We start from the raw sequence: 13,049 nt of genomic DNA on the forward strand, positions 1-13,049 counted from the left end.
TTCAGGTCTTTGGATTTCACATACAAAACACACATTTTAATACACTGGGGAGCAAAAATAGAGAGCTCTATAAAACAAAAGTCAATGGTAAGGCTGGGCAATTGACAATCCAATTGGTTCTGTTTGTAATTTTTCTCTATGCTTTGCTTTTTCTCATTCATTGGATGTGTGGAAATTGCAATTAACATTTAAGTTCCTATTCAGGACAACGGACTGCTCCCAGATCCTCATGCATTATTTTCACCAATTTATTTTGAGTGATGGTGGCATTTGAAACACTGCCTCTAAATTGTAAACCTACTGAACTGCAGTGCTGCCAACTTTTTTCAACTGTGTCACTAAATTGAGGCAAGTCGTAAAAGTGTCACTAAATTTATCACTAAAATTGACAAGTGAATTCTATACGAGGTTTGTTTAATACAGACAGACAGATGCTCTGAAATTTTTATTTCTCAAAATTATTCTTTGGCACTTTCATTCAGTAAGTGAAATTAATGCGTCCCACTGTTTTCAACAAGCTTAGATAACATGAGTAAAGTAATCTTTTGCCACCCGTGTACTTAGATTTAGGTGCACGTTAAAGAACCCCAGATGGTCGAAATTACTCCCGAGTCCCCCACTACGGCGTGCCTCGTAATCAGATCGTGGTTTTGGCACGTAAAACCCCATAATTTTAATTTTTAACCTTCTTAAATATCGCCTCCAATGTCTTAGCTACGCCTTGTTTTGTGTCTAAGCAATGTCCTTTTTTTAGTTCCCAATGTCCCCAAAGCATCGCAATGATCAACTTACCCGTCCTACAGTTCAGATGTGGCACTCAGACTTCTTTGTGCCTCACGGTAAATAAGGACATTGGTTTGACATGGCACAATGTGCATTTAAGACATTGGAGGCAATATTTAAGAAAGTGGCAAAGGGTGGCTTCACTCATGTTGTTTGGTAGAAACAGTGGTATACGTCCATTTCACTTACTGGGCAACATACAGAAATAAAAGTGCCGATGAATAGTTTACAGAAATAGATAGCTCAGAGCATCAGTCTCGGATGTTATTGAACAGCCCCTGTATAATGTAGGTGTTTTTAGAAAACTATACTATATCGTATCATTCTATGCAATTAATCTTGCAAAAACGTCATCTTGGTTTTTAAGATAAGTGGTCAAATGTCAATGGCTACAGGTCACTCGACTCTCCTTGTGAAAACAGAATGCAAGCGAGGAATCCAATGCACTGACACCTTTCACAGGGGCCAGATGTTCCTAAATAATATTTTATATAAACCTTAGAATAATCTTGATTTTTTTATCTTGACTTGATCTTTATTCAAGCTAGCTCTTGAATTGTTATGTGGGGATCTTCCGATACTGCGGTATTGGAAGATTTCTGTGACAGTGTCCCCATCAGTGACTGAATGAAGTCAACCGGGAATCGGTGCCATTTTAACCAAGTTTCGTCCAGATCGGAACTGCTAATGCCAGTACTTAATGACTTCATAAGATGATGAATTTGTCCCATATAACATCATCATATGTTGAAAAAAAATTTGTTAAGGTGCGTTGCATTTGAGAAAGAGAAACTTGATAACTACCCTTTACGCCATTGGCTCTATTCTGCCATCCTATTCAGTCTTCAGACTTGTAAAACTAAAATATATACAGTAAAACCTCATTAATAAGTAGTTAACAGGGAACGTGAATCGGGTACTCTCTAAGTAATGTACTAATTAACCGACGATGGCAGATGAGCGGCTATAGACTTTGCGGCAAAAAGAAGTGTTAAATCTCACTCACACACACAGACAAGTTTTATTTGCAAGCAGCCAGCAAAAAATCTATGATTATCATTTGCGGTGATGACGGCATCCACAAACTCGGCAAGGCTGCGAGCCAGTTTCTCCATCAGGCCCCGCTTCTCTGTGAAACGCCCTCGTGACGGTCAACGCACGCACCGCGTCGGATACAAAAGGGCCACCATCTACATCGTTATCCATGACAACGAGGATGCACTAGAAACTACGGGAGCAGGAAACACATCCATGTTTTGACATCGCTATCGGTGACGACTGCAGTCCGGGAAAGGCTCATGTGCCCCACTTTCGCTATCTATGGTCTGCGTGCACGGCATTTCGACCATTTCATGCTTGTAAGCGCTGAAAAATGAAGTAAATACTACGCACTAACTGTTGGGCATGTGTTAAGCGACTATGGCTTAAGCTATTAGGTTCAATGGCGACAGGGTAGGGGATTTATTGCGACTATATGTAAAGCAGAATTAAGTGTCTTAGCACGGTTTTACTATTAGGAAAGAGCTTAATGTTTCTTTCTGACCGATAGAGATGCATATCTAGCGCTGTGTGAAATTTCTTTTATGCATGCCCAAGTGAAGTGGTTCAGGGGAAATCTTTATTGAACGACCCTCGTATTACTCCTGTACATGCAATCTCGGAGCTCATAGCATCGCTCAGAAGGCTACCTGCCCTTGAACCTGTCAAAACTGTGGCACTTTCTCGTCATACTCTAGTGCAAGAATGAACACAGTGGGTATTGGTAGGATTTTTTTTAAATGTCACGATGGAGCAGTGCCTTAGGCAAAAGCAGAGGTAGGGAATTATCATTGATAGGCTGGTGGTACCATCTGGCCTCCAAAATAGGCGGTCAGTTGCACCACACATCTCGAGGTCATGCCTACACAATAGCCTTGTGCAACGATGGGTGCAGCATGGTAGGTATGGTGCCGCAAAGCTATGAGTGCTGTAGGAATGACGAAAAGAAGGATGCGAGGGCATGACAGATGAAGCATTTTGTGTTGTCAATCTTTCATAATAGACGGCGCATTCAAAAGAAAAAGGAAACGCCCTTCAATACCAGACACATTAACAGGGTGTTGTGGCTCAGTTAGGCAAAATATTGCCCTTAGCCGCATCCCCCGAGACTGCTGTATATATCCATACCGTGCACCTCCAAAATGCTAAATAAAAAAAAAGAAATAAAAAGAAATAGAAATAATAAAAAGATGTTCCAAGGCCCCATTATTCTGGATAATATTTTGCCTGATATACTTTCGTTATGCGGACATTACAGCATCCTTTGCCAGCGAGTTATATGCTTAGGCCACTAGGAATAGGGTGCTGTTCCCGTGTGTCCTGGACATTTTTCCGGGGCGAGCTTGGAATACAAATAAAACACAAATGCTATGGCACTAAGAGCTTTGTGCTGCATAATAATGAAATCAAACCACAGTATTATGTCTGCCTAGACCAACATAAAATATTAGAAGAGTTTTTAGAATAGGGTACCCAAACATTGGAAGGGGGGGACGCAGACTGTTTTAATCAGCTACTTGAACTTAAATTGCACCATTCGCATTTTATTTTGACAATAAGGTCTATTGTTTGATCATGTAACTGCAGCCAGCATGAACGCACCAATGCACACACGAAAGTATAAACAAACACTGAAAGTTGTAAAAGTCATGAAAAAGATTATATAATGCAATAACACAGCTACAGAACAGATACAGCAGAAAAGCATATAAAAGGTGACCTTTGGTTGATCTATTGGCACGCTGACAAATAATGAACACTGTCATCCTGAAGCAGGTACAGCCACAAGCACTCATGCCCATTGCTTCCCAGCAATGGGCATGAGTGCTAAAATAAAATGAATTACAATGTTGGCTTGTTTTTCCTTGCTTATATCCCCCTGACTTTTTTTTCTTTTTTAGCGTATAAATGACATGACATAGTAGAATAGTGCAGATCAATAATATCTAGCATTTTATTTACTGAAAACTACAATACTTTTTGGTGTAAATTTTTTGTAGCATGAAGCTGATTACCATATTAACACAATTTACATTTTCTTTTTGTTACAGCTGCTGTCTTAAGGTTTTCCAAACATTGCGCGAATAACTGCAATATTATAAATAGGTGTGCCCGAACCATGTGTAATGACAATGTAACACTATGTATGGTTTACTAGGCCTCTACAAATGTTCCAAGATTTGGATTAAATGAGTAAACATACTGACCAAATCAATTCCACTAGTGCACAAGCATTCCACTAGTGCAACTGCATATCAGTGAGTCCTATCATATGATAAAGAAATGTCGCCCTTTACCCATGTGTACCAATGTGTACTAGTAATGGTACGAGTGCAGAGCTAAGATATCTGAGTTCACTGTCAAGTTGAAATTCCTTTACACACCATGACAATATATATGAAAAATGTACATGTGAAGGCTTCCTGGTTGTTATGTCAAAATGTTTGCAGACATGAAAGCTTTAAAGAAATTGTCTCCTCCGAGACCTTCAACTTTTTTAAGGTCCTCAAAGGTCTCGAACTGGCCACGCAGGGTTCTGTGCAAGTACAGCATCTGTAACAAAAGATAGGGAAATCATGCCATTTCTTTAAACACGAGATACGGCACATGACGAAAAAATTACAGGAAATGAACAATTTTAAGCAGTTGAAAGTTCACTCAAGCTTGGCAAAAGCGGTTCATTGACTGAAAAGCTAATAGCCAGTTAGAGCTATTTTCGGCACTGACCGTGTAATGAATGTATGTGTAGACATCATGTGCTGCCTGCAGGATTGCCCCACTGATGCCTGCTAAATACGCTAATATGCAAAAAAAGCTGTTTTTCAAACCGTAGTGTTAAGACTGCCAGAAATATCTTCTGTGGCAATCGCTGTAGGTCTCCTGTTGGCCCATATCAAATTGATAACAAAAAGCAAATTTAATGTTGAACAAAAGTCAAGCATTTAACGGAATAGCATGAAAAGGCACAATGTTGAGCCATAGCTAGGATGTCAACTGTGTACAGTGAAACCTAAAGTCAACACCATGGTATGCCAATCCACAGAGCGTTATTGCACAAAGTGACAGGAGAAATGCAATATCCATGTGAAACTGGAACACTGAAAATTGAGGGGTAAATGCAATGGAATTGGTCAGCCCAAATATGAAGGGTACCACACAGCCTGCAAAGGACTGTCAAAAATGAGATGCAGGGTCTGCTTACTCGTGCCTTCTTGGGACCAACTTTTGCCAGTAACTGGAGATTCCTCTCGGAAGCTGAGTTGAGCAGCTTCAGCACAGTCTTGTTGTGTGTAAGTTGTGCACTTTTGGGAGTCGCCATGGGTCCTAGTGCCGAGGGCTTCTTACCTGCAGCACACAAGTGAAATTCATCTGCTTAAAGGATTGGACTGGAGGTGAATGCAGCAGGAAATAACATGCCACAGTCATCATGGTTAAGTACTAACGTATTTGCACAAATGCAAGGGGTGGACCTTTGACAACCCACCCACACATACAAGCACACAAGTTATCGCGATTATAATGTGACCCATAAATGAGGGTTTAAAATCGAACATTTCAGCAGAACATCACATGCACTCTCGTCGGACTGCCCAAGCATGCACAGAGCCCGTGCGGGCGTGCATCGTGAAAGGTATTTTAACAAGACAGTAGCATGAGGGGCCAGGTGTGTGCAACCAGGTCATTTGCGAAACCGAACAATAATAAGAAACATGAGCCAAGTAAGCTTTCAGAAATTTCTGAAGACTACTATTGTGTAGTACAGCACTTAAGTTGTGTGATATGCATTGGCATTCATTTTGCTCTCGCTTCTTAGCAGACACATGCCCCTCTAACAAACACGTTTGCATCTTTACAAAGACATTGAAAGGCTGGCTTTCCTGCACACTACAGTCATCTGTTGGTAGAACTCCCTGCATAATGAAGAGTGAAAGGGAGAAAAATTCTTGAATTTCTACTGGTAAGGGCAAGCTATACTCCAGCACAATGAATGTGCATGCGCCAGACTTTCTATACTCCAGAAACACAATGTAGCCGGAGTAACAGACGTGCACCAATGTTGCCGATGCATGGATAGCTTCTTTTCTACTTTTCGCCGACTACACCGGGCCGTTTCAGCCAAGTGTCTTGGCATTCCTTACGTGGAGCATGAGGAATGCCAGAGTGCTACACTAGCAGCACCGCAGTGCACGCTGTCTGTGCAGTTGCAGATGGTCGTAGTGTAGAGCGTCCAATTTTCATCAAGCTCGCCATTGCTGACGCAACGTAGCTAACTTTGGTTGGCAAAGTTCGGTGAGCTGAAAACTCCGGAGTATAACTGAGCTATTGAATGACTAAGTGGATAAGTATAATCTGTTAGTTCACAGCTTGCATGAATCATTACATTGTTCATGGGGATTTTTAAAAAGTCCTGCTCCCAAATTAGTGGCAGTATTAAGAGCAGCTTATACTACAGTATAGACCACTTATAACGTAACCGCTTATAGTGCAGGACCGGATATAATATGGTCTTTTCAGACTCCCGTTAATTTTCCCATAGCACTCTATGTAATATGCATATCACTTATAGTGCAGTTACGGGATACGAAATACCGGTTACAGTGCGGCTGCCTGGAAGTTCGGCAGTCAACCTAGACAGCAAACGCTCCCCTCAAGCCACAAATACAGTATTTACTGGAATCTAATGCGCACTTTTTTTCTGATAAAACAGGTCCAAAAATTGCGTGCGCGTTAGGATCGAGTACTACCCTAAATCTGCGTTACCATATAGCCGTCTGCATTTCAAACTGGCCGCCTCGCACGCGCGTCGAACCTAGCTACTCTCGAGCCTAGATACCGTATCTTCCTCCATGTGCTGCAGTACACGTGCTTAGGCAATAGTCTACCGTCTGTCTTCACGCCTGTGTCCCAATGCACGGGACACAGGCGTATTTGCATTTCGCCCCCATCAAAATGCAGCTGCCGTGGCTGGGATTTCATCCTGCGACCTCATGCTTAACAGCACAACACCATAGCCGTCGAGCCACTGTGGCAGGTGGTTGCTGCTGCACCCCTTCTGAATGGCACACAATGTCTTAACCCTTTGAAGGTTTTTGCCGTATGTGTACGGCGGCGGTTTTCTGTCCCGCAAGGTCTTTGCCGTACGGGTACGATTTCGATCCTCCGTTTGAAATTTCGCGCCATAATGACGATGCATGCTCACCGGGAGGTGCTGCCACCTTTTAGGACTTACAAGAAGCGTTTGACATTTGTGCTACCTTCTTGCGCAGATAAACAGAACTGATTTCTAGTTTCAGCGCGTGCGTCGCGCAGGCTGCGGCAACACCCCTTTCGCGGTTTCGGTTTTGCCGCGTGATCGCAACGGAGGCGCGCGAAACGTGATTTTTCTTTTTGTCGGCACTCCCTTGAAGGGGCGGCGGAAGTTGATTTCTACCTTTATTTGCGCTGCTCTTAGCTTGTTTATCACCGTCGCTCACGAGGTATTCTCGCTCTCTGCGGCAACGCGCTTTCGGTTCCGCCGCGTGATCGCAACGGAGGCGCGCGAAACGTGAGTTTTCTCTGTCGGCACTCTCTTGCAGATGCGGTGGAAGCTTTCTACCTTGATTGGCGCTGCTCTTTGATTGGCGCTACCTTGATTGGCGCGATAAGGCGCTGTGCGTAGAACCGTGTTTCAAGGAATACCACGCTCTGAAATATTATTGAACATTTGGAGTTCTGAGTGATGCCGACATCAAAATACTGTTTCTAATTTTTTTTTTTTCACTATTTATTCCCAACTTAACACATTTTTTACATTCAATATCCGCAATAAAGTAATTTGACCATCTGGGAAAGTTTTTTTTCAAAATAATTCAACCTTCAAAGGGTTAATTGAGGTACATATTTTGAAAGAAGGAGGGAGCTCACGACATGTGGTGCAGGTACCCTTGCTTGCCGCTTTCTGACCAGGTGTTATGTTGTCTGCAGGTCTCTGGTTGAATATGGTTGTCCTGCGCCGTGTCCGAGAGGCAATGGAAGACTGCGGTGTCTTTGGTGCCACAAAGACAGACTTTCTACTCAATGGCTTCATGGAATCAGTGACCACCGGAGACACCTGGTTGTGAACATCTGACAGAAAGACGTAAAAAAAATAAAGCCAACATTGCCAGAGCAGCTTATTTAAGTGTGAACTGAAGAAATTTTGCCTACAAGCATTCTAAGGGGGAAATATGTCAATTGGTATCCCCAACAAGACAGAATGAGTGCAATGCAAGCGGTACATAGTTACAAATCCACCGGATATATCACAAGGTGCATGATGCATAGCACCATGAAGGTGAGGCAATAAATACTGGAGAGGTATTCTAGTGGACTGTCCTAGTGGACTGTCCATTTCGGCCGCAGCTGATTGGCTGCAGCTGCATGAGTGAGGAGGAGGCAGGTGCCCCCAGCCAGTCTCCTTCTTGCTCGTGCAGCTTCAGCCAATCAGCAACAGCCGAAATGGACAGTCCACTAGGTGGACTCTCACAGAATACACCCCCTGATGCCATAACAGTGCAGGCAAAAGAGATGTCATATGACATGAGTGAATAAGCTTCTGGTAGTGCTTCTGAAATAATGCTATCCTGCAAACCACCAGACATAAAAGATCATCTGATGGCATCTGTCACTGCCAAATAATAAAGCACATTACCCTAGGGCCTAAGCAGTAACTAGAAGCCACGGGGGGAGGGGGGGGGGGGGGCAAGAAAAAGAAAAAATAAGATTGATGCCAACACTGACTGCATCTCATAATAATCTTATAATATTAGAGAGCAGCATCTCAAGATGCAGTTGAAGATTCCACACATATATCATCAGTTCCATCTTGATGTTGTGCGGGAGCCTTGACTGTTTTCAATTACAGTCGAACCAACTTATAACAATATTCAAGTGTCACAAAAATTCTGTTGTTATAACAGAGTTGCATGAAAAAAAAAAAGCAAAATGGGAGGATGGCAGAACTGTTGTGAGAAAGCTATAATGGCGAGGAGGCCAGTGCCCTTCCCCACCACCTTCCTTCATCCCGCCACCTCTGGTTCCTGCACGCTACGATCGCATGTAACAAGCCGCGGCTGTTGGCGTTCAAAAATGGCACTGCTATAATAACTGCAAAGAGGGGTCACAGGCGGCAAGTGACGTGCGAGCACCGCCGAGGCATCGCTTTGGTGGCCTCAAAAGGGGCCTTTTAAACATGCGAGAAAGTTACCGCAGGCAGCCCCCCAGCTTGAGAAGTCTAGAAGAAACGCTGGGGCGAGATCGCCACAAGCATCTCGCCACATATTACTTCTCACTGGCTTGCACAAGAAAACCCTATGTTCGTCAGCTTTGCTTGCTCTATGCGAAGCTTGCCAACATCCTTCTCCAAGGCATCCAGGTGCTCCATGTAGTGCAGCGGAAGGTCCCTTGCGAGAACAAAGCCCCAGAGGGACTGAATCATCTGCAGGGCCTCCTGCGAGGACAACGTTGACGCAGCCTGCCCTACTGCATCATCGCTGCTGTCGTCGCCATCCCTGTCACCGTCGCTATCTGACACAAGTACGTTCATGACGATCGCCTCATCGGTTAGAAGTTCTGACGTTTCTAATGCGTTGTCCGCATGTAGAAACTCTTATAGTCCTGAAGCATCCTCGTCGACTGCGGACCAAAATTCTGACATCACTTCGTCAGTGGGAGCTTCGCAGGCTGCATACAAGTCACGGCTGGCTTGGACAAATTACGCTTTCCTAAAGCAGTTCTACACCGTAGAAGTGCTTACTTCGGACAATGCACTAAAGATAAACTGCATGGCCATCAATAGATTGATCTTCAAGCCGGGTTGCTCCCTGCTTGCCCGCGTGGCCATGTCCGTCAACAAGATGAACTTTTTCAGGATGTGGGGACGATACATGACCTTAAGATTGGCGATCACGCCGGCGTCCATGGGCTGCAAGCATGCCAACGTGTTCGGCGGCATGAAAAAATCTTCCACGCTTGAGAGCTTAGGCATGGAGTGGTGGGCACTACAATTATCTAGGATGAGCGCCACCTTCCTCTTAGATTGCTCGATACGTTGACCGTACTCAAAGAGACACTCACGAAAAAGTTCTCGTGTCATCCATGCCTTGCGGTTGTGACAGTAGCGTACCGATATCCTGGCAGCTCTGCGGAAGCAGTGGGGTTTTTTTTATTTCCCAAAGACAAGTGAGGGGGCACTTGTCGCTCCCGTCCATGTTGGCACAAAAACACAGTGAGGTGCAGCCCGCTGTTTTTGCTTACCTTACTTGCGTCTCCTTTGAGTGCATGCGTCTTGGACAGCAACATCTGCAAGAACAGTCCTGTTTCGTCGCCATTATATACGTCAGTGTCAATGTAGTTGTCGAGGATGCGGAGCAGCGCTTCCTCCACACACTTCTGCTTCGCCTCCACGTCAAGCGAAGCTCCCTCGTAGGTGACGGTTTTGCAAACAATGCCGTACCTCTCTTTGAAGCACTGTACCCGGCTGCCACCTGGCTGGAAGTTCACATTGTTGATGAGAAGGGCAAACTACTTCGCCTTTGTGACCAGAATTGGCCCGATGATGGGCAAGTTCATGGCACAGGCACCGAGAAACCATTTGTAGAGGGTTTTTTTCCACCTCCTTATAGGCACCTTGTCGAACACATTTGCGCCTGTTGTCTACAAAGCAGTCTTCTTTGTCGAACTTCTCCGCCGAGCGGATGACTGTCGACATTGTCGGTTGCAACAGTCCAAACTTCTTCACCAAGTCACACCCTTTTTTACCGTCTTTGTAGTCCTTCATGATACTGCACTTCGTTTCCAAATTTATAGCAGTGCGCTTTCTTTTCCCCAGCAACTTCGTGCATTAATGATGATCAGCGGGCGGATCAGCCATCTTCCGTTTCGACGGTGAGTCAGATGAGGCGAAGAAACCACATGGCCAAGAACAACTTCGACGCAACCAATAAAGAGGTGCACAAGCGGCTTAATCCATTGTCAGAACTGCACAGAATGAGAGGTCAGAAAGCAATCTCGGAGCAGCGCTTTCAGCACAGTTGGCGCAGTATATTCGTGTTTTGGAGGGTGGCGTGGCATAGAGCTATGGGCGTAGCCCATTCGTGTTCGGAGAGGTGGAAGAGCAACAGGAGAGAGGCGCGCGAGGCTGGTGATGCGGAGAAGGCTGGAAAACAGGTTCTCTTGTATGAGCGCGTGGCAGCCGTTGGGGCGGTGGGCGAGGGTGCAACAGCTCGAATTTCTTTTTTTCTTTTCAAGGATTTCGTATTCCACTATTTTTCGGCACCCAGCACAGACAACCAGCACCCAGACTTCATCGTTATAACCGATAATGCAGTATGGGGGCCTTGTAGAGCAGGTTATTTCACCAAAGAAAACACTCAAAAGTGGACGGTGCAACTTCTAATTGTTATACCGATATATTTTTAAAACGGGTACCGTTATAAGTGTGTTCACGGCTGTACTTCCCATAGAAAGGCCAAGCTCGTACAGCTAAACCTCAATATAACGAAATTCTCGATATAACAAAGTATTTACCTTTTGATAACTTCTTGTCTATACTAGAACACCATGTATTTAGAACCTCAATATAACAAAGTGTGTTTATACATGATTGGTGCCGCGAAGGATACTGAGGCAATAAATGGAAACTATCGCGGACGGAGATGGTCAAATGGTTGAATTACAAGCCGCTGCATGCGAACGCGCCTCTCAAATCGCATGCCACGCAACCAAGAGCGACTGTTGAAGTGGGGCAGCGTCACGTTCCATATAAAGAACAAGTGCGACATCCTATCGCACCCCGAGCGCGCACTGTATGCTTTGGGTGCGAGGGAAAGTGTACTAGAGTGAGCCAAGAAGGATGGTGGCTTGATGCCACAGTCCTTACGCGCGACCAAGGGAAAAGTGGGAGGGGAGCGACCTCACGGTGTGCACGAGGGGAGGATGGGGTAGGTTGTAGCGAGCGTGGCTGAGCGCATATGCAGCCTGCGCATTATGTTTTAGAGGTCATCTGCCGCGTGTGCAAAGAGTGGGCATGCCAAGATGGCATATGGCATCATGTGCACTTCTTCCTGCAAATTTAGTACTGGAGGTTGCGTAATGTTGAGTTTCAGAGACGTGACGAAGCATTCACTCCAGGTGCTTTTCATGATAGTGTCCTCCCACTAAGGGCAACACCATCAGCTGCGGAGGTGGAGTGGATGCTAAAGCGTGGCTGGCTTCACTTTGTACAGCCGGTGCGAAGCTGTAGTCGATATGGCATAAAACTTTATCTGTCCATCGCCGACTCTCAAATTCAACAAAATTCATTTTTTTATCATTCATAATTGCTTTTTCCGATTGCCCAATGATCTAGAAAATTTTGTGGCCTTTTCCGGGTAAGAAAAGGTTATCAGTGACTGTACTTATTAGCATAAATGATAGAATTGCAATATAACGAAATTTCGATATAACAAAGCAAATTGCCGATTTTAGTAACTTCACTGTATCGAGGTTTAACTGTATATCATCATCATCAGCCTATATTTATGCCCACTGCAGGACGAAGGCATCTCCCTGTGATCTACAATTACACCTGTCTTGCGCTAGCTGATTCCAACTTGCGCCTACAAATTTCTTGACTTCTTCACCCCACCTAGTTTTCTCCTGTCCTCGACTGCGCTTCCCAGCTCTTGGTATCGACTCTGTAACTCTACTCTAATGGTCCACCGGTTATCCATCCTAAGCATTACATGGCCTGCTCAGCTCCATTTTTTCCTCTTAATGTAAGCTAGAATATCAGCTATCCCCGTTTGCTCTCTGATCCACGGCACTATCTTTCTGTCTCTTAACGTTAGGCCTCACATTTTTCGTTCCATCGCTCTTTATGCGGTCCTGAATTTGTTCTCGAACTCCTTTGTTAGCCTCCAAGTTTCTGCCACATACGTTAGCACCAGTAGAATGCAATGATTGCACACTTTCCTTTTCAACGACAGTGGTAAGCTCCCAGTCAGGATTTGGCAATGCCTGCCGTATGCATTCCAACCCAATTTTATTCTTCTGTACATTTCTTTTTCATGATCAGGGTCCCCTGTGAGTAATTGACCTAGATAAACTTACTCCTTTACAGACTCTAGAGGCTGACTGTATATATGCATAACTATAGTGTAACTCTTACATTGAGAACAGAAACTTGGCTATAAGACCGCATTCCATGCTGGTTGGTTCCTTATGAAAAA

The 13,049-nt window shown here is 44.5% G+C and overlaps 1 protein-coding gene across 1 annotated transcript in view; it reads right to left on the reverse strand.

Annotated features, from left to right (window-relative positions):
- Positions 1-4,180: 4,180 nt before the first annotated feature.
- LOC119446780 (kinesin-like protein Nod) overlaps positions 4,181-13,049 on the reverse strand; it is a 56,628-nt gene continuing 47,759 nt past the window's right edge. Inside the window, exons 11-13 of the mRNA XM_037711327.2 lie at positions 7,726-7,926; positions 5,024-5,166; positions 4,181-4,374 (exon numbers count right to left, since the gene is read on the reverse strand). Coding sequence (XP_037567255.1) covers positions 4,252-4,374; positions 5,024-5,166; positions 7,726-7,926 — 467 coding nt within the window. The 3' untranslated portion in view covers positions 4,181-4,251. The remainder of the gene's footprint in view (positions 4,375-5,023; positions 5,167-7,725; positions 7,927-13,049) is intronic.

The sequence above is a fragment of the Dermacentor silvarum genome, chromosome 3, assembly GCF_013339745.2.
Source record: "Dermacentor silvarum isolate Dsil-2018 chromosome 3, BIME_Dsil_1.4, whole genome shotgun sequence".
Classification (NCBI taxonomy): domain Eukaryota; kingdom Metazoa; phylum Arthropoda; class Arachnida; order Ixodida; family Ixodidae; genus Dermacentor; species Dermacentor silvarum.